Raw genomic sequence first — 21,376 nt, forward strand, 5'->3', positions numbered from 1 at the left:
ACCGCTCGGAAAAGCAGTGCTTCTGCTGCACGAATTGGTGCATTAGCAACCTTCAGATGTGTGCTCATATCTCTTCTTACAAAGGAGGAAGTCTGGTGATGAGCAAGCCCTAAAATTGGACAAGCCCTCAACCTTCTATTGAAAAGTCATTTTTGACAACCGTAAGCCCCTACCCTCCATGGCTCACGCATCATTGAACACACACTAGCCGCTCTCGGTTTCTGAACACCTCAATGTCCATCCTCCTTCCTACATGCAATTTTGAGTCATCAGTTCCCCTTCTGCCTACCCCGTTACATTATTAAGTTTTGTCTGTTCTTACGCAACTCCCCCAAACCTTTGTAACTCCTTTCATATCCCTTTCTAAAAATTCAGCTTCACTACATCACGACGCAAATAAACCAGCACCCAACGACAGACACATACTACGTTGTGCAACTCCTGATTAACGCATGAACCCTCTTGCTAACTATCCGTCTCTCATTCCTCTCCAAAGGCAGATGAGCAAGCGTTTAAACCACAAAAGGGCACGTATTCTGCACATACTACTACGATACTATATTCCAACTAAATTGGTCAAGCAGGACTATATCTTCACTGTCTGAGTTGATGCAAGGTAGAGGGCCAAACCCCCAGACTAACTGGGGGCAGACTATTCTGCATCTACACTACCATTGCTCGCTGAAGGACACTGTGTCCATCATGCACAGCATTTGGCCCCTATCTCATGTGGGACCTACGTGATACTCTCAGGGGCTTCAGAAGTTGTTGGCTTTGGTGTTCAAAGCGCGCAGAGTAACAACTCTGTGTTTACAGCACAAAGCTAAGGGCATGCATGGGCTCTAAGGTGTAACATGAAGAGGCTGCAAGGCTATTTGAGAGAACCAGACCTGATGGAGTCATGTTTCAGGATTGCCCTAGGCAGAGGGAACCAAACTTGGAGTGATCCTGGATCACACCATCTGTCTCAGGCCCACGCATAAACTCGTCTCACCAACTCTGCCCACATTCCCTATTGGAGGAAACCAGTCGGCTTGCTCCAGAAATAAGACCATGTGTGAACAGGCATGTATGCAGCGCGAGTGACCTGGAGTGACATGTGGAGCAAGCCAAGGTGTAAAACAAAAATGGATATAACAGATTGCCAGCGAGCAATCACTACACTGGGGAGGAGTTAATATGATTCCCTGGAGACAGAACTTCTCAGTGCTCCAAGCTCACAGGAAAGGAGTTCAGTGCTCAGGTTAGTGAAAACTGGATTCGACAATTAAGTCATTTTTTTCCCCTTGCATTCCTGTATTTGAAAGTACCTGCTGTTAAGTAGCAGAGCTCAAAAACATATCTCCTGCTTGGTGGCAGATGAAAGGCAGACTGGAGGCACTAAGGAAGCTGGCTAAGGAGTAGAACCCCTTCCACGGATACAAATCTGCACGATGCAAGTGTGTTGGGTGTACTTCAAGGATTTCAAAGCACAACAGTGGAATTACTGTCAGCCACGCATTAGGTAATGGTTTAAAAATGGAATAAAATCGAAGAGCAATTTAATTCAGATCATTCATTTAAATGCATCTCAAACCAAACTATCAATTACGTGATTATTCACAACATAGCAGATTAAGAAAAGCTTTCTGTGCAACAGCTGAATTCCACTTGAGGGGAAAAAATCCTGCCTGCTTGGGGGTGATGGGGGAATTTCACAAAACTTCACCGTCAACGCTTTAGATACATAGTCAAGTCAGGGAACAGCATTATTTGTGTCCCCTAATACAGTTAACTTAAGTCACCTTTAGTAACACATTATAATAACAAGCAAACTGTATCTTAGGGCTTAACGAAACAAGTTTTTACTTTAAGCATAATTTCCTTAGGCTAGCAAATGCCTCCATTTTAAAATGGAGACCACTGCAATTGTAATTTAGGATATTTTAAAGTACTTTTTAGCCTTTTAAATAGAAAAGCGATAGTCATCAAAACCAAAAAATATTCACTGATGGGGACCTCTGAAGATCACTAGTCCAACCACCTGCTTGAAGCACACCTATTTTCAACACTAGGTCAGGTCTTGAAAACCTCCGAAGATGGAAATTGAGCAGCTCTCTGGCAGTTCTTCCAAGCAGTAAAAATTGAATCAGAATTGCAACAAAGACTAATTCAGAAGATACAACACAGCACAAAGCTCTGGAAATAATTAAGAAAACAAAACCCATACAAAACAACCCATGCTTCCCTAGTTTGGGAAAGTGTGATTTCACATTCCTGTTATATTTTTGGTTAATTTTCATAACTTTGTGTTACAACATCTGGTGATACAAAGATGTACGCAATATTATCATTAGAAAAAGAATGGGCTAAATGTAGAAACAGTTTACATCAGAAGTGAACTTCTGTTCTCATGAAAGAAAAAAAACCACTATGCATCTTAAAGCAAGAGGCACAGCTAAGACCTTCAAAATAATCTTATTTGTGGCCACCCCCATTTTGGGATCTGGAGACTTCCCAAAAGGGCCCAACACTGACAGAATCTCAATTTCCCCAAAAATTTGGACCATTAAAAGTGCCTCAGCTTAAGCACCCCAACAGCTAGGGACTCTAGGAACCAATTTCTTTTGGAAACTTCAGAAACAATATTATAAACATAGGGTTCGACTCTGAGAAACTTAGAAACACATTAATCCCCAAACTCTTCTACTCAAAGAAATGGTCAATTCCCTCTTTCTAACAAGTCACAAAATGGAACCGTGTTACTAGGGACCCTTTATAGAAATTTTTCCAAGAATGCCTTTTTAAGAGCTAAACCACTAAATACAGCAAGTATTTGCATGCCTCTGACCTGTTCTCAAAATTACAAAGGGCTCAGACACTGACAACTGGTTTGATTTTTCTATTCTCCAACTGTATGGTGCAGATTAGTCTTCCCAAGGGCAACATGCTTTAGTGGAGTGTCTACGTTCATTTTCATCTGCTTGAAGAAACAACCTCCAAAGCCTATTAAATTGAGACATCCAACTTAAAACGTACAAAAATGTGATACAGTAGATTCTCACTTGCTCCCCTTTGTAAGTATTATCTTTTCCCTTTTTCTTTTCACTTGAGTAATTTTAATTTTTTAACTATTTTAAGGAAAAATAGATTAATACCTGGAAGAACTTTGAGCTCTGCCTCTTCGCTGTATTTGGGGGTCCCACCACTTTCAATAATGCAACGATACAGTCCTCCATCCGTATCAGTAGCATTGCTAATAATTAGCGCTCCACTTGGTAATTTAAACACGCGATCATCCAGAAAGACTGGCTGACGGTCCTGCTCCCACCTCACGAATGGTGCAAGGTCAACATTGACTTCACAGTTAAGGATTGCACTGCTTCCTCTGTAGACAGATGATGATTCTGGCTGACTGGTGAACCTGGGAAGACCTGGAAATGAGAAATAGAAAAGTTCATGACAAATTAGGGGGACTAAAGTTTTGAAGCCCAAGTCGAGATTCAAGAACTTAGCTAAAAAACAACCAACTTGCTCTACATCTTTTTAAAAACCTTAACATTTGATAAAAGAGCACAATGAAAAAAAGCTGGTGTAAAGGTAAGTAAAAACAGCTATAAAACTACTTTTGTCTTAAAATACAAAATACAGGAGTCCTTAGAGTCCTCAGAAATGGGAGAAGACATGCAAGTAACATCTGCCCACTGCTCCAGCGGGCTCTGTCCTTAAGGAACATATAGCACAGAAATGACAGAGTCAAGGAAGTGTCTGTCTGGTACATCAGAACGAACAGAGCTTGAACCATGTTCTGCAATAGCCACCGACTGCCCCGGGGTGGAGCACAGATGCCCTCTAGGATGTGTTCTAGGGACTGTAACAACAACAGACGATTCTGGGGAAAATAAGGCTTCTTCCACCCTGAATTTTACAGCCTGCATGATTTCTTACAGTGAGGCTTTCTCTATCAATGGAGAAGACTTCTGATACTGGAGGTTAAGAATTTAAGCTCAAAAGTTGGAAAGTATTTTCTACAGCAACTTTGTCACCAACTACGTATAAGTAAAGGTGCAGCTTCACAGTAATTTAAACAGACCATGCAAAGGAGCGTGAGGATGTTAAAGGACCAAATCTCACTGAAATTCAGTCGAAATGGGATATCCCTTTGAAGATCTCCCCCACAAAAAGCCTTATCTATTGACCTAGAAGGTAAAAATTGCATCTGTTCATATAAAAATATTTCTCATGTTAATACATTTTTGAGAATTAAATTTCTTCACAACACGAAACAAAAAAGTGATAGTTGCAACATTGGTATAGCAGCTCTCCACGAAGAATGTGTTTACTCCCCAAATAAAAATGTTTTTCATTGCAGCTTCCCACAGCAGAACAGGTATCAGACCTTCCACGAGAAATGCTCAGTCCCCTGAACAGCCTCCCATTGCTTGAAGCTCTTCAAACAGCTCAATAAAAGCAGTAAATACAGTAAAGGAGGAGGGAAAAGGACAAAGCAGGGGGAGGAAAAGGGAAGGAAAAACCTCCTCCCTGCCGTTTGGGGGACAGTTAGCTATTTTATCAGCTCAGCTGCTTTTTGCAAGTCACCCAGGGGTGACTGACATGGGGAAAGGCACACGACTCCAGGGCAGTAGTGTCAGCCCCCAGTTACTATTAGCATTTTTTTGTTTGTTTGCTCTTAAAACTAGCATTGTCACTGAAGCAGCCCCTTAGTACTCCCCACCGTTCCCTCTCAAAGGCACACCGCTTCGAGCGCGTTCTGCGAGGCTGTCTTCTCAATACACTGCGTGCTCTTAAGGGAGAGGATGGAAGTGGGACCTTGGGTGACACAGATCAAACCATGCTGCTGTAACGACGCAAGCATCGGAGCCTGCTGGGGATCAGCAGGTTCTGAGAGCCTCCAACTCGAGCCTGCTGCGCACACCAAGTCCCCAGAGCAGCCCGCGCAAGCTCTCTTCACCAGTGGTGCCCTCCAGTCGCGCTTACACTCGGACGAAGCTGTGGTGGTTCAGCTCAGCTCTCACCTTCTCCATCTCCCTCAGCAAGCGTAAGGGTGAAATCCCTTATCTGTGTCTTCCCATTTCAGAAGTTTGATCTAATTTGAAAAACCCCTGCTTATCCCTTTCTGTTAACATGATGCTTTTAAATTGTTTTAGACACCTGACTTCCAAAGAGCACAACCCAACATTTTACTTAACACATGTCCATCAAAAATATGACGAGGAATTTAACAACACGGACAAACTTTTTCTTTTTTTTTTTTTTTTTTTTTTTTAATACCTAGTTCGGTGCTTTATAATTCCTTCCTTCTCTACAGAGGAATATTAAACAATCACTCAGACCAGAAAAGCTACTGTTAAAGTATACAAAATACCTATGCATGGAAAATACTGCATAGCTCTTCAATGCAAAGGGGAAGGAAGGGGATGGAAGAGAGTTATCTACCTCCTTTGCCCCAACTTCCTAGTAAAACACATTGCCGCATGCTGCATATCTGTTATACATTGGTGCCGAGGAGTCCGTCTCTGGAGGTTTCCTCTGTCCATATCCACAACGCTCCACTGCGCAGGAAGGAATCCATACCATACCCTGCTTTAGCTAATTACTCTTTTGTATCATTTTAGCTCAAATCCCTATTTACTTTCAAAAGAATGCTATGGGATTTTCTTAAGTACTGGAATTGTGATTTTTACTGTCCAACTTTTATAAAAATCCTTGGAAAAGGAACAAGGAGGAACATCTGATACCACACGTGTTCAGGCTTTTTTCACTTGAATGAAAAGTGGTTTTGCTTGGACCGTAAAATTCTTCGTTATTAGCACCCACTTAAGTACACATTTGTTTCTTAAAACTATGTGTTTTTTTCCCCTATAGCAAAATAAGCTTGAAGCAGACCACCAGCATCAAGTCCAGGGCTCTGCAATCAAAGCCAAACACATAACAGATTTAACTGAGAAAAATCCACAGAGCATCATCTCTACATCTTATAGTAAAAGCCCCAAACCCACAAACTGCTGTGTGTCACCATATGAGAGATCAAGACCACAACCAACAACCAACATCCAACCTGCTGCAGGTTAAACGCCCTGAAGTCCGCAGGCTTTGTAGCCCTAGGCACAGAGAACGGCAGCGAACCGCTACGGGCCTCCGTCGTTATGTTCCCGGGGCAAAATTCTTTCCCGATTTCAAATCCAGTGATCAGTCTAATTGCAAGATCGAGTTAAATGCACCAGCCACGCACCTGCAAAAATGCTAATACAACTAGAAGCAACACCATACCTGGCCTCTGTAGCTGCGGCTAATCTCTGATGTTACAGAGACACAAACCCAAATGAACATAAAAGTTATATATAACTGATGGGGGGGGGGCCATCAAAAAACAGACTTGCCCAATCCTTGCTTTAGGGCCTGAAGTATGAAACATAAATATGGTGCAAGTACAATTTAAAATATCATTCCCTTCAACCCCTCTCAAGAATATCTGCAAGCTGGACACATTATGACTTCTAACATATTACATTTCTAACACTGAGATCACCTCTGTCTTGTCACATTATCCCTTCCATAAGCTTACAAAGGTCCATCTCCAAACAGGTTACATACACGTTCCCTCCCCCAAACACTATCTGGAGGCTCCTTCCATAGCTTTACTCTTCTGAGAATAAGAAACTTTATTCCAGTTTCCAGTGCTGCTGTATTCACAACCAACTTGCACTGCTTTGATCTTGACCTTGTTTTGGTATTACACTTAACTATGCTGCATCCTTGATATTTACTCGTTACTCCCTCCCTCTGAGGTATTCATACAAATAAATCGCAGCACCTCTCAACCTTAGTTCTGCTTAGTTAATGAAGCTCAGATCTTTCGCCTCTTTTCCTCAATCCCCTAACCATCCCAGCAACCTTTCTTTACAGAAAAAGCCATCACAGATCACTCAGGGCAGGAGGGACAGAGTCCAGCCTCCTGCTCAAAGCAGAGCCGGTTACTCGGGGCTTGCAGACCTCCACGGCCGGAGCCCACGGGGCCTGGCCAGCGGCCTGTTCCACTGCTCCGCTCTCCGCAGGGAGCAAAGCTTTCTCCTCAAATCTGGACAGAAGCTCTCCTGCTTCAGTGGATGTCCAACGTCTCTCACCTGCCTGGCACGCACCGCTGGCAGGACAAAGTGACCGCAGATAAACTGAAATGCCAGATGCACTCTTAAGTTTCGCTCATAGACGTCCAGGTTTAAACAGCAAAAATACTACCCTGTGCCTACTGAAAATATCTTCCCGGTGCATTTGAGAATCCCATTAGCTCTTTTCACACTGGCGGATTATAGCCAATCCTGAAATGAGGAATGAATCTAACTAGAGGGTTTTCTTCTCCTATAAAGTCATCAATTCCTCTGTCCCAACTACGTAACAAGAATGCTGCTGTATGGGCATGACTCTGAATGCTGTACTGAAAAATTTCACAGCTATTCAGTCTACGGCATCACTTAATTCTTCCTGTAAGGCCACCAAGGCCTCAGCAAGAGTATCAAGGTCTTCCAAATTTGCACACTTGCCAGTTTCAAAGATATACACTTAATTCGTATGCTAAAATACCTGGTGAGTATGTTAAACACGACCTTCTTGCAGTCTAGTCTCTGAGGCATCTTTTCATTCTGAAAGTTTCCCTTTGAATGTAACCTATGAAATTTTTATAATTACTTCAGATTCTTATCAATCTCACCATTATCAATTAAACTTCCACCATTTTGACCTTTAATTTCTAATGGACATTGTCAAAAGGGTACGTCACAGCATACCCATCGTATTACGCTGCTCCAAGACATCAATTGCTTCATCAAGAAACTCAGGTGCAAACCACTGACAAGAGTGACAGTACAGTTTAGTGTCCTTCCTATTTTCCTCTGTCTTAATTACTCTAGCCTTCAATATCTCTTAAAATGACACAGTGCTGGGATCAGGCTAATTGCTCTGTGATCACCCCTCCCCTTTGGGGGCATATATTCTACACGTGTTTTTCTCCAAGAGGAAGGGACGAGCCCTGATTTTGCAATTAATTAAAAACCTTCCCTAATGAACTTTCAAATTAATACGTCAAGTATTTCCTCAGCCTGGGAGGGAGCTGTGGACTTTCTCCTTTTGTCAGATCAGCAGCACAACTTCTGTTTTCAGCCCAGATGATGTAACTTTGTTTATGCTGTTCAACTACTACCGATATTATCTTTTATCAGCAACTTACGGCATAAGTGAGAATGTCATTGGAGGAGTGAAGCCCTGCCATTTCTACCATAAAGCTGCGTTACTCTTTATTTCAAATTCCTGGTCAGTACTGTTCACTCACTGGACGAGACAGACAGGGTATGTTCTGCTGCATGCTGGTGCTCCTTTAAGGTTAAATAAGCTTGAGCTTAAAATGGTTTCATTAGTCCTTAAATGAGTGTCAGTAGAATCTTTACAAGATCACACTTTGTGCATTTTTATTATAAGTTTTTTTTAAATCTAGGCCATAATTTTGTCACACATATTAACCAAAACTAACGGATTTGGCAATATAGTAATGAAAATAACCATAGAGTAATTTTCACTTATTCTACAGTTATTTGCAATCTGCGCTGCTTAGAAGCCTCCACGACAGAAGAGGCCCCGTTTGTGTCGGCCGGCAGACAACCACAGAGCAACAACAACGTGCTACAAGAGACATTGGAAATACAAAAATTCAGTAATAATTCTGAGACCTGTTTATAAACACTGTAACAGGTCCCACGGCGCTGGCATACTTCCTGCAGTGATATACTATAAGCAAATATTCTTCCATCTACCAGGCTAGAGTCTTTTGGTTAAAGAGCTTCTCTTTTGCTTCTCAAAACAGTAACTGAGTGACTTGCAAGCCTGTCTTTTCCTTAACTTGTTAATCTCATTTTTGAAAGCATTTAAACTAACTCAGTCTTTATATTTAAATTAGAAATACATTTAAGTTAAATTAAAAAAAATGTTCTTATGACAGATTTTTCTCATAGCGGTTTGTATTGACCAATCATTTCCATCAACAAGGCAAAGCAAGATGATTTATTACACAGGTAATTCAAAGCTAGGCTGGATTTCTAAGGAGCAAGCAGCACCTGCTTTTCACTTGCATGTTGCATTCAGCTGAAGGTATCACCCCATCATTTGTTAAAATGAACATAACGATAACTGATACTTTGGGTTTCTAATACTAACATACACACGTTAATCATTCCTCAGCAGCACAAACCCGTTCTGTATCGATTCTGGAAGACTGAAGGAAAATACTTCCAACTCTGCAGGAACGCAGGTTAATCAACTCGCCTCCAGCAGGATCATTTTCCACCTGGAAAGTCCTCTAAAAACTAGCAAGAGAACACATTTGCAATAGTGCAAGCCTCATATGCATGCAATAGAAATCACATGCGCCACAAACTTGAAATTTGCTGCTCGGACAACGCAAACGGAGAAAGAAGAGTCCTTATTTTCTCCTTCCCTTTTCTCTCTCTCCTCCCCTCACTCAGAGCAATGGGAGGAATGCCCATAAACAGTCTGCTTAATGCAAATATACTCCACCCAGACACTGCCTCCAGGCTAAGCAGTGCTGAGATTTGTGGCCTGTTGTCTTTACTTCTGAAAAAGATGGGCCTAGAACAGCAATAACTCCCGCACTCCTGGAAAACGCAGATGGCGAGACTCCTGGCCGCAGTCCGCTGACTGCAACGGAGCCAGTATTTCATCTCCTGTACTTGCCAGGGCAGCAGGAATTCGTTAGACTGAGCCAGGCGCTACCTAGCTCAGTCCTTTTGCAGCCGTGGACAGTGCCATTCATTTTCAAGGAGGCTGGAAGAAAAGGAAACAAAACAAACACCCCACACTCCATAATCAACCACCTCTAAATACCTTGCTCGTATGACAGTGCTCTTCAGAGTAAGTGCTCGCTTTCTGCTTTAAAATACTGTCAGCAGACACTAAGTGTTCAAGTTTATTTAATGTGGATGCTACGACCATATACACGTTTAATCCTCTTTAGAACCCTACTAACCTCCCGGCATCAACGCATATCTTGCAGAAACAAGACGGCAAAACAAAAATAAGAAACAAGACCAAGTCTTTGTTCTCAAGAGCAACAGAAAGGTGCAAGGAAATTCACTTTTTTCCCTGCTTATCGCTGGTTTATATAACTTTATGTGTGCAAACCTGTCAGATCTATACATGCATTTTTGCACTCTTCTCATGTACCAGAGTCTCTGCCACTGTTGCTCTGCAGACTGGAATTTAACGTAATATTTTGTGTAAGCATTAAGCAGTTCTGAAGAAAATCACATTATATGTTTAGCAGTTTTCTGTTTCCCAGAGCTGGTTTTAGGCTTTTTTTGCAGATTCTCAATGCACTCAATGAGTATTTTCCCTGATTACTTCTACCTCAGTAAGGATAAAGTAGAACTTGTGAGTAGCCGATATATTTTCCAAACCTATTACCTCCCATATATCAACCATGAAATTCTCTGTTGCCCAATCTCGGCCCTACAAAAGGTCTTTGCAATTTTACCCAAGCCTTAACTAACCTTAGCGGTGGTTATCACGTACAAACGCTGCCACCTTACAACTCTTCCCCATTCCAGTGTGCTGTTCGGACACAGAGACACCAAGAACGGTTACGCAAACCGCTGGTAATTAACACATTTGGATTTTCTCCCCCATTCTTGTCTTCCTAACCCATTTTGAACTTATGACAAAATCGTAACTCTATTACTACATTGTTCATTAAAAACAGCTCTACAGAAAATACAAAGATTTTAGCAAAGTAACTAAATAAAGGAATATAAAAACATGATACAACAGCTACAACGTCTACTATGCTCTAGTAAGCTAGCGGATCTTAGAGACACTGTATACCTCTGTTAGCACATCAGCTCCTCACTGGAACCCTGTTAAAAAAAACAAACCAGCAAAGTCCAGCCATCTGCAGACGATTCATGAAATTATCTCAGCTTCTCTTCTTGGACATCATTCAGCATCATGTGTCCAAGTGGCACAGGCACTAAACATGCTCTAAAATGCAGTCTGTTAGCAGGACATATTTCTCGAATCTCACTAGCAAGTAGAATAGACTTCATCACTGCAAAATCCATTCATGGAGAGCAGAAATCCAGCATTATCTCAATTAAGACAAGACCAGAGGTTTCGAAGTCCTCCCTACAATGAAAAAAAATACCAACTACCACATTGTTTTCTCCTTGCTTAGCCAGAGTAGATGGAAGATAATGCAACCTGACCTAAAGTATGCACCAGGACAGACTATTCTTAGAAGAATTACCAAACGAACAGAAGAAAAGCCACTGCACATCTTGGTTGCTAAACTAAAGCTAGAAACAGGGGAATACAAAACAGGGGTTGGAAGCTGCAGTACATAATCGAAATTACAGCACAGCTGCACTAACAGAGCCTCGGTAGGACAGCTAACACAGCATATATACCTTGATCTGACTGCAGAAGCAGGGGAAAAGGGGAGATGTCCCTGTACGTACCGGTAACTCGGACACACCTACGACCCGCTGTGACCACGTAAGTGACCATTTTGAGCAGGCGATTGAACCACATCTCCCCTGAGGTCCCTCCAGACAACACAGAAGGCTACACAGAGATACAGCAACAGCATTCAAAAATATTTAATAATATTCTGCAAAGAGGAGTAGAGTTAGACCTGTCAAAAACTTCACAGGGAAGGTGAAAGCAGAATTGATAATGCCAAGGAGCACATGGCTGGGCTAGATGCGTTTCTCAAGGTTGCTGTTATCCCCTCTCAAGACTTAGATCTGAGCTTTGCCACAGAACCACAGCTTATTAACAAAAAAATTACAAAAAAAAATTTTTTTAATGCACACATCCTTTAAGAGAGTATTTTGACTAATAAATATATATCAGAATATTCTAAAGTTTTTAACTGGGAAAAGTTTCCCACAGAATTTATTTTTAAAAAAGCATCTATATAACTGTCCTTTAAGCACCAGAGATACTACTTTGCGAAATCTAACGTACTGGAAGCCCAACCTGAAATACAACAGCGTAAGCACACACCCATGCATCACGGTAGAAAACCCCACTAACTGACAGGATCGCATCTGACCAAAGCGTGCCGGAGCAGCTCTGATTCGGAGCCAGGACACACCGCTCCGAGGGCCTTTCGAAACCAGCCAGTCAAGGGGAGGGGGGGATCCCTGAGAAACACTGCTTAGCCTAGAACAACTCAACACGCAAGTCAGGACTCGGCGACCCCATGGGTCCACTGCCAGCTTCTCTGGAGTAAGGGATGGGTCGAACATCTAGAAACCAACCTTGCGAGGCTACTTTGCCAAATGCAACCTTTGACAGAAGCCCTAGGGATAATATGAAGTATTAAAATAGATCAAGAAATAAATAAAAGAGCTGATATGACCTGATATTGCATCAAATGGGATCCTGGCTACTGTGTGAAAAAGGACTGCAAGAGGTGAAGGCAGGGGCTGGCTAAGCTCTGCGACAGGGGACGCCGGCCGTGACGGTCCGGCCTCGCAGCCTGCCCAGCCGCAGCCTCAGCGGTGCTGGTAGAGGGATTTCATCAACGAGCAAGAGCGGCTCTGAGAGGGGGTGCACCTATGCTGCCTGGCAGCTTCCGTATCACAGACGGGGAGAATAAAGAAACCAGGAGAAGATTAAATCCTTCTGAACTGGAAAAAGGAAAAAAAAAAAAAAGTTGGCTACCAGCATGTAAAATTTTATATTAAAAATAAATTTATTGTTGCTATATCTTATTTGTCCCTTCTGAGCTGAGAAAGCATATTTTAAACACCAAACCAAGGGGAAAAATGATAATAATAATAATAAAAAAGTCAGGCAACCTCAGAGCTATTCCACGAACTAAATGAGAACAAGAATGTTGATTCAAGGAACATCTCCAGAAGTACAGAGGTTGTTGATGGAAACCATAAACTAACAAAAAGCTAACGGGGGAGGGGGGGGGAGATGCACAGGGAGGTCAGGTTGAGACAACACTGCAAGCAAGGGCTGCCTAGGTGTAAAGAAAAAACCTAATTCTGTTAATGGAGTAGGTGAAATAACCGTACATTAAAATGGGAAACAGGACTTGCCACAAAGGGGCAAAGAACAGCAAAGCTCCAGTGTCAACAGCACTTCTCAAGGCTGCAAGGAAAAGCTGCAGCAGATGCAACGTATTTGATCCATTCAGACACTGAAAAACAGCCTAATACCAACAGAAAAATCACTGGAGGGGGTGCAAACTATGGAGCTACTTACTTAGTACTGTTGAAGCTCATTGTAACACCAAGGACAATAAAGCAAACACTGAGTTATTAAGAGAAGACCTTAAGATAAGGTGTGTGGATTGCCTCCTCATTTAAGAAACCTCAGGTCTTGATCAATAGACTGGCTTAAAAAAAAGGGAAGGGGAGGGGAAAAAAGTACAGGCTCACAATTACTCTTTCTAAGACAAAAATCAATGGCCATAACAAAAGAAGAGTAAGATCCAAGTATTCTGGTGAAAGAAAAGAGCTTGACAGGTTAAATAATTTTAGATCCAGGCAAGGCTATCAATTACGAAAGCTCATGTGAACAAGCCATTCAGAGAGGATTAATGCACCGAGAGGACTGTCATGACAAATTTATCAAGAAACCGGAGAAAAGGAGAGATCAGAAAAAAAACTTTTGCAGGCAACTCCACAGACAGCCACAGAGACCGCTGGTACCTGAGGAGAGACACTTAGAGATAAGAAATCTTCTAAGTAATTTTATAGAAGAATGCTGAGAATTCATGAATAGCAAAGAAGCCCCTCCAAAACAGAGTATTTAAGGACTGATACAACATGAAACTTTTTAATTAATACAACAGGGGAAAGAACTTCATTCTTTTCCAACTAAAAGCTTATATTTTATTAAAGATGGCTAGAGACGAAAAGGGTGCATGGCAGAAAGGAGGAGGGAAACACTAAAAAGAGCATGAATAAGTAGCAAATTATTAGACAAAACAGTGGCTCATTCAAAGGGAACTCAAAAAAAAAGAGAGAAAACAAAAAGAAAGCAACAAAGAAAAAACACCACACACCTGAGACAAGGAGTATCGCACCACTGACCCTTGGACAGCCGCTACAAGTTAAACACATCATATCAGAGAATTTTTTTTAAAAGGTCTCTCCATAACGAAGCCTTTCCTGGCTTTGTTTTTCATGGGTTCGGCTGATGAACACTCAGAGGCGCAGACTCCTGGGGCGCCTAGTTCAGGGACGCGACTCCAACAGCCCTTAAGGAGGGGAGCAGAGCACCGCACAGGACCGCAAAGTTATGCGGAGGTGCTTCCCCACACCCCCAACCAAACAGGGGGTTATACAGGAAAACATACAGGTTTATATAGGAAAATAAGCATTATATTTTTAATTATTTGTAATTATGTGGCTCTCGAGATTCTGTTGTCATGGTTTTTAGGCATTTTACCAAGACCACAACCTTACCGCAATCCGCCACAGCTAATTTCATCAATTAATTCCCCCCCCAATAATCTCCCTCCATTTTATTTCCTTCTTAAGGCCATTAAACTTCCTCTTGAATTTCTATTATGAAAAAATAAAGTTTATATATTTTTATAAGCACATACACACAATATACTTATATAAATATACACAGACACACACTTCTGCCACTGCTTTTCTTAGCACTGCTTTTGTGCCATCTTCTGCAGGGTCGGTTTGCATGCTAGCGCAAGTTTTTAGCATTTTCAAAATGCAACATTCAGTTAATCTAAAATCTGAACACTGCCTCTGTGGAGACCCAGCACTTTCACGCTGCCTCACCAAAGCTGAAATGTCATATTCAACCTCACACTATAAAATACAGTTAGTTAAGAACACGGGTCATAGATGTAGCTAGCAACTGCCTGACAGTCGGGGATTTATAGAGAAAAATCTCTGTGAAAACTTTTCAAACAAAATCATAAAAAGTGTTGCTGGTGCTGACATGCAGACAAAAATATACGGAGAAATTACCTGAGTGAAAAACATCAAAAAATGAGAAAGCTAATCGTAGCAATGCGTATCCAACTTTTTTTTAATAGATGTTGATGAATTGCCAATATGCTCTTAATGCTCTTAACTTTTGTATCACCATCTAAAATCATACACACCAGACCTCCTGCTACAACCCCAAGTGATTTTAGAAAAATTAAAGTTGGCACTGAAGCTCCCTTCATGCTTCTTTGGAGATTATCAGTATTCCCTTCTTTATTTCCAAACCAAAATTCAAGATTTGTCTACATACTGCAAAAAGCTTTTTTTCTTTTTTTTCTTTTTTTCTTTTTTTTGATTTACAGCAAGATGTAAATGAGTTACACACTGATAAACTGAAAAACAAACCCTAATCTTTCTGGCTTATATGGACTTGAAATACTATGTTCTTTAAAATAAGGCATAATTAAGAAACTAATCTTAGAGAACTCAACCTTAACGAAAGACCACGTTTTAAAGGTTTCAGCACCGTGTGCTTAAGAACCTAAAGGACTAGTGACCACAACCTTCTTAGAACAAAGACCCACCAAAAAGGGACATTTCTACATGTAAATTAAACAGCTGGTAATGGTAATTTGAAATATCACCAATTTCTTTTTTTCCCCCGCATCTACCAATGTGTGATAAAAGGATCCATCGTTCTTCCACTTTTCTAACTGTGCTCAATAAGGGGCATCTAATTGCACCCAACATATTAACTACATTTCTGGAAAAGATATACTAGTTTTCTTCCAAAAGGTAACATTAAAGCGTTACTAAAAGAGAAAGTTCACACAGGACTGTTACAGATCTACTTATGGACCCTCTTTTAGAGCTACAGAAGAGGATTCTCACCCTCTAATGAGCACGAACAGGCTTTAAGCAGCTCACTGACCCACACATTAAGGACAGGGATGGTATTAGCCAAAATGAGCTATTTAATTTCATTCCATATTAGGTTAATAAGATCATGAAAGCTTAAGAAACTTCGGCATTTTTAGAAAGAAACTGTGGTTTTATTATCATTCAACCAGTAAACTTGAATCTATTCTCCTAGTTTATAACTTAATACTTAGATTTAAACAAATAGCTTAAAAAACAAGTGGGTTTAATGAACTGTTCCACTGTGGGCTTTCACCCAGGACTGGAAGAATCAATACAGCAGCGAGAGGCCGTCTGATGTTAAATCCTAGCTTCATATGCTGCTTTCATACGAGAAAATTTAGTGTTCTTTAAAACACAGGGTGATTTAACCATATACATATGGTCTGGAAACCAGGTTCTAGGAACTGCAGGATGCAATTCCTGATGCACGCGTGCACACACAGATGGGGACCTAAAAGAAAACAGATACTTGACCAGCAATTACACTTTTTTCCTCCCATAATTCAACAAAAGTTGCTATGAACTGAAGCATGCTGATCTTTGCAAATATCCAGCTTAAGGTATGAAACCGAGCTGCTTTAGTTCTATTAGATTTCTACTGAATCAACACAATCATTTCAGCCACGAGCAACTCCTCCAGACCTTTCCTACCACTCCCCTACAGAGAATGAGACTTGACCAACTTGGTCAAGTCCCAGTGAGATTATAATTGTACCCTGAATCTCTAATACTATAAGAATGGTATGCAAGTAATGCAAGATCACAAAATAAGACACTCTCAATGTTATTCAGTGGTGGTGGTGGGGAGACGGAGAGAAGGTGGGAAGGCAATAGGACAGCAAGCCCAGCGCTCTCTCAGAGGCAACCCTTTTCAAGTTGTATGCCCCCAAAAATGAAGCACTCAGTATCAAACTACTACTAAACAACCCAGTCCTTCTGTCTCAAATGTTTGCAGTTACTGTCTGAAAAGAAAAAAAAAGAAATGAAGGCAAAAGTATATTAATCGGTTTGTTCAAATTCTCCACTGAAAGTGCGGACAGCTGCTCTCAGACGGGACCTCTGCTTTCAGTCCCAGCACTATTATCGAAAACACTGTTTTGTCTTTTAAACTCCTAGGAATGGGCAAATGTGGACTGTAAGAATCTGAAGTGACATGTAAGCTAGACCATTTATTGTCCTAAATGTCTAAACTCTCCAGTTTCTACTGAACATTGATGGAAAATGAATAAACCACAATCTTGGTAAAATCCACCTCCTTTCCTATTTATCCATCAAAAAGAAATGCATTTTTATGTAAGATAATTTGTTACAGACTCAATGAAAAATGCAGATGCTCTTTTTTCCACAGAAAGCGTACTTCTGCAAGGAAAAGGTGTCATCCACGCCATTTACTTTTATTAGTTAAGTGCTCTTAAGTACACTCCACTGAAGTGTCTGTGCTCTTAGGTTTTTTCCAACTCAAAGATGCTCAAACTTCTTTATTCATGATAATCTGATCCTAAGTCTTTTTTTTCTTTTTTTTTAAATAGGAAATGTATAATACTTACTGAATAAAGAGAATGTGCTATAGTTTCTAACTTCAGCTGCATCTCCAAGGAGCTGGTAGAAGCGCAGTTTGCTCTGCCACAGAACTAAGCTTCCCTCATTTCTGTGGGACGGTGCACACACGGGGCTGGGACGACAGAAATGCTCTTCAGATGTACTCTTCAAAGTGGCGAGGCAAGCTTTACAAAGCGCACACAACTACAGAACTGCACACCTTGCTTACATTTGTGCAGTCCTCAATACCTAGGGCAAAAGGCTAGAGCAGGCAAAATTTCAGCCTGCATTAATGTTTAAGCAAAAATTTTTAACTATTTACCACTGTTTAAATACAAATAACCAAACAATTTTGACCTTAAGTATCTAACATCTGATATGTCACAACATTTAAGTTCTCACGACCACAAGCCACCTCTTTGGGGATGTGCCTTGCAAGTGAACATCCATCCAGCTTCCTCTCCCTTGCCCTCCTGCAAACCGCGCTGACGGCAGTTCCTCGATAGTCGTTTCTTCGCTACAACTTTACTTACTATATAGAATCCAAAACTTGCAGTGGATACAGGATTACTTATTTCTATATGGCCTTTTCCTAGGTTATTCACCACGGACAGCATCTTGGTACATTAGACATGGTAATACTCTAATTTATTGAGGAGAAATTCATTATTACCGCACTGAGGAAAAGGCGAAGCAGGGAGACCTTCTTAAGACCATATAATGAATCAGTAATAGAAGCAGGATTAGACATCAGCATCTCCTGGCTCATAATTCAATTAATTCCTGCAAAGCACGTTACATTAAATGCCACAGCAGTTGTTCATCTAGGCTTCCCATAATTTCAGTGGCAGTTACACAGACAGCTTTTCTGATCATCAATTCAGAAGCCCAAAGCTAGATAAATTCAAGCCATAAACAAAGCTTTAAAAAAGGCCATCTAAGCCACCTAAACATAGGAACAATTTCCCAAGTGAAGTTTGTTTTCCAGCTGACGTCTTGAGAATCAAATAAATCACAGTGGTCAAACGCAAGTGAAGGACTTGACATCCCAATTACTGCGAGAGCTTCTATGCCACGTTAGGCGGCAGGTTGGAGTATATAATCACAGCCTTCCTCCTCCGGTCTTAAATCTACCACTTAAGTAAGGAATCATCTTCCCTTCTCACAGTCCCCTGACAAAAGGGCTACGCTTCCAAGTTTTACAAGAACTGCGGCAATAATATCACGAAGCATTTCACTGACCACCCAGTCCTCTCCCGTTTCCCGGCCACCAAGGCTGGTTCTCTATGCTGGTGGAGACAGGACAGCAGGAGGAATTCAAGTGATGATACAATACACAAACATATATAATCATACCACATACAAAGGAATGGCAATTGCATACTCAACACATTCTGGCATTTAACCTTCAGACACTTGATTGCACAGACAAAATATTCCTGCAAAGGTTTTTAAATGACGTTCCCTAGCTTTTGAATGAAAAAGAAAAAAAGAGGTGAAGACTCATTTTATTAATGAAACTGCAACAATCCCTCGGCCATGCAACAGCAGCAGGATCTGAAGCCAGAAGCGTCAGCAGTCCAACACAGTCTCAGCTACGTGATTAGCTGAACAAATCAGCAGAAGGAGAAGGATTTATTCTGCGCAGAAAAGCGGGGAACGGCAGAGGATTTCATACCGAGGAGCATGACATTCAAGGACATGCTCCAGTGGCTAAACACAAAATCCTTGTTCAGAATATGCACACTGGGTGTCTCAACCCACACACAAGTCACTCGAGCATTTCCAGTTGAAAATAGGAAAAACAGGATCTCTGAAGTGCTCAGTCAACATACAGCACAAACGACTTACCTTTGCGCTGGTAATTTCCAAGAAAAAACAATGTTCATTTTAGATACCGGAAAATGTTGCAGGCTAAGTGCCACGTTCCTGAAAAAAATTAAGCTTTTACTGAACATAAGCGTGTCTTCTGTTTGTTGAGTCCCTTTATATTTTGATACTACAGTGCAGGAATATTCCTTAACAGTGCTAATTTATCTGTGATTTTTTGCAAAAGTAACTTCAAAATGAAGGTTTGAAATTATAATACTTCAAGAATACCTAAGAATATAAGAAGTTTATTTCATTGAAGATGGAAAAAAAGGAAAGCCAATAAGTTATGTTACAAAACATTAAGTGCTTTTTAGTTATTAGCTTAGAGAAACTCAGACATACCTGAAGCTCACATCTAGGCAGCAATGCAACTACCTTTCGTATGAGTAACTCATCACAACCAAGCTAATTACATGTAATGCCAAGTGTTAACAAATGCAAGACTAAGTAAGGGGTAGAAGAGGAAGAAAGAGCAGATGGATTCATTGGGAAAGAAGGGAGAGAGATGAAATAAACATTTTAGTGAGCAGAGTCTTTAAACCATCATATAAAACCGGTAAATCCCTAGGATGAAACTCAGTGACACCGTCCACGTCTGTTAGTCCCTCACATTTCCCTCGTCTCAACAAACACTTCATTAAAGATTTAACTAAGCAGTAGCAAGTAGTGACTGGGAGCAAAGATAAGTTATCTCAGGACTACCTTTAAGTTAGTATTATCATACTCTTCACTAAAATACATGCAAATTTATTTCTCCAAGAGGAATTATAATTCCCCAAGACTCGTAAAATATTTCTGTATCTTTGATTTGTAAGAGTAACTCCAGCCCTTCACTCCTCTTGAGGTCCAAGTGGTGCTTAACTGTCATTCACCAAAGGCAGGCTTACATTTCAAAACCAATTAAAAAAAAGAAACTGATACTATAGTAAGGCACTGAAAATCACATGTCTTTATACATATTAGCCATTTCCTTTGACTTTCCCTAGTTCGGATCCCTGCAGTTCAGCCATGCTGTTTCTGCAGAGATATTCCAGCTTGAGAGAAACAAAGAAATTTTTAAAATAAATGAAACACTTCACAAACCCAGCTTCGAGCACGGTAACACGGTTAAGTTTGCACAACAAGAGTAACGGCCACAAAGCAGGAAAGAGACTTTGGCAGCAACAATCTCAAACTACATTTACTGGAAGGAACCCAAACGTGGAAGCACGCACTCGGTGGGAAATGGACAGATATCTCCTGAACATACTCATCATTAAAATAAACTAACAAACGTCATGCTTTCAGTGCTCACCCACGTATGTCAAGAAGTCAAACCCAGAATTTCTTCCCCATTCGTAGCGGCAAGAACACGACTATCTCAAGGACTGCTCGCGGAGCCTGGTCCTAGCTGCAACCACAGCACTGGTTCCAGCGCACCAAACGGAAGCCAAAATACCTGCTGCACTTCAACCATTCTCCCTCTGAGCACTTGCAACTCTCGGTCGTGAAGACCCATCCTACCAAATCACTAACATGTCTGCTTAGAAACCTCAAAGCAGAACGTGAGTGTCCTATTTTTAACAGTACTTGAGAAAACTCACGCGAAAGTTCAAGTATTTTTAGTCATTTCAATAACTTCATTAGCGCAGAAGCAATTCAATAATAAGGTATTTTTTTCAAAATTAACAGGAATGCTATTAAAACCACCTAAGCATCCTATTTGACAAAACAGATCATCTTTAAGCATAAATCGTCCCATTAAAGTCACCTAAAAGCTATGCATTTGCTTAAGAGACCAAGTATACTTGTCCACACTTAGCCTTCTGCCTACTGCTTGCAATTCTGAAAAATCAAATATATTTTCTACCAGAAATTATTCTTTAAAAATAAGATGCCATAATCTTGCAATAGCACACAAGTTCAAATCACAGAAAAATTGTGATTTAAAATATTTCTTAATAATTTAGTATTTCCTTTCTTTTATCACAGCTTCCAACAGTTCTTCTCCTTTAAAAAAATCACGAGAAACTGGTTTGAAACAAGAAGGTAAATATAACTTCTCCCAGAATGTTAGACTTGCC

The 21,376-nt window shown here is 40.9% G+C and overlaps 1 protein-coding gene across 7 annotated transcripts in view; it reads right to left on the bottom strand.

Annotated features, from left to right (window-relative positions):
• The window catches only part of NEO1 (neogenin 1), a 216,225-nt gene that overhangs the window by 126,008 nt on the left and 68,841 nt on the right, over positions 1-21,376 (bottom strand). For all 7 annotated transcript variants that reach the window (XM_064517635.1, XM_064517632.1, XM_064517636.1 and 4 more), the window contains exon 3: positions 3,138-3,413. In XM_064517635.1, coding sequence (XP_064373705.1) covers positions 3,138-3,413 — 276 coding nt within the window. The remainder of the gene's footprint in view (positions 1-3,137; positions 3,414-21,376) is intronic.

Source organism: Dromaius novaehollandiae, chromosome 10 (genome assembly GCF_036370855.1).
Source record: "Dromaius novaehollandiae isolate bDroNov1 chromosome 10, bDroNov1.hap1, whole genome shotgun sequence".
Taxonomy (NCBI): Eukaryota; Metazoa; Chordata; class Aves; order Casuariiformes; family Dromaiidae; genus Dromaius; species Dromaius novaehollandiae.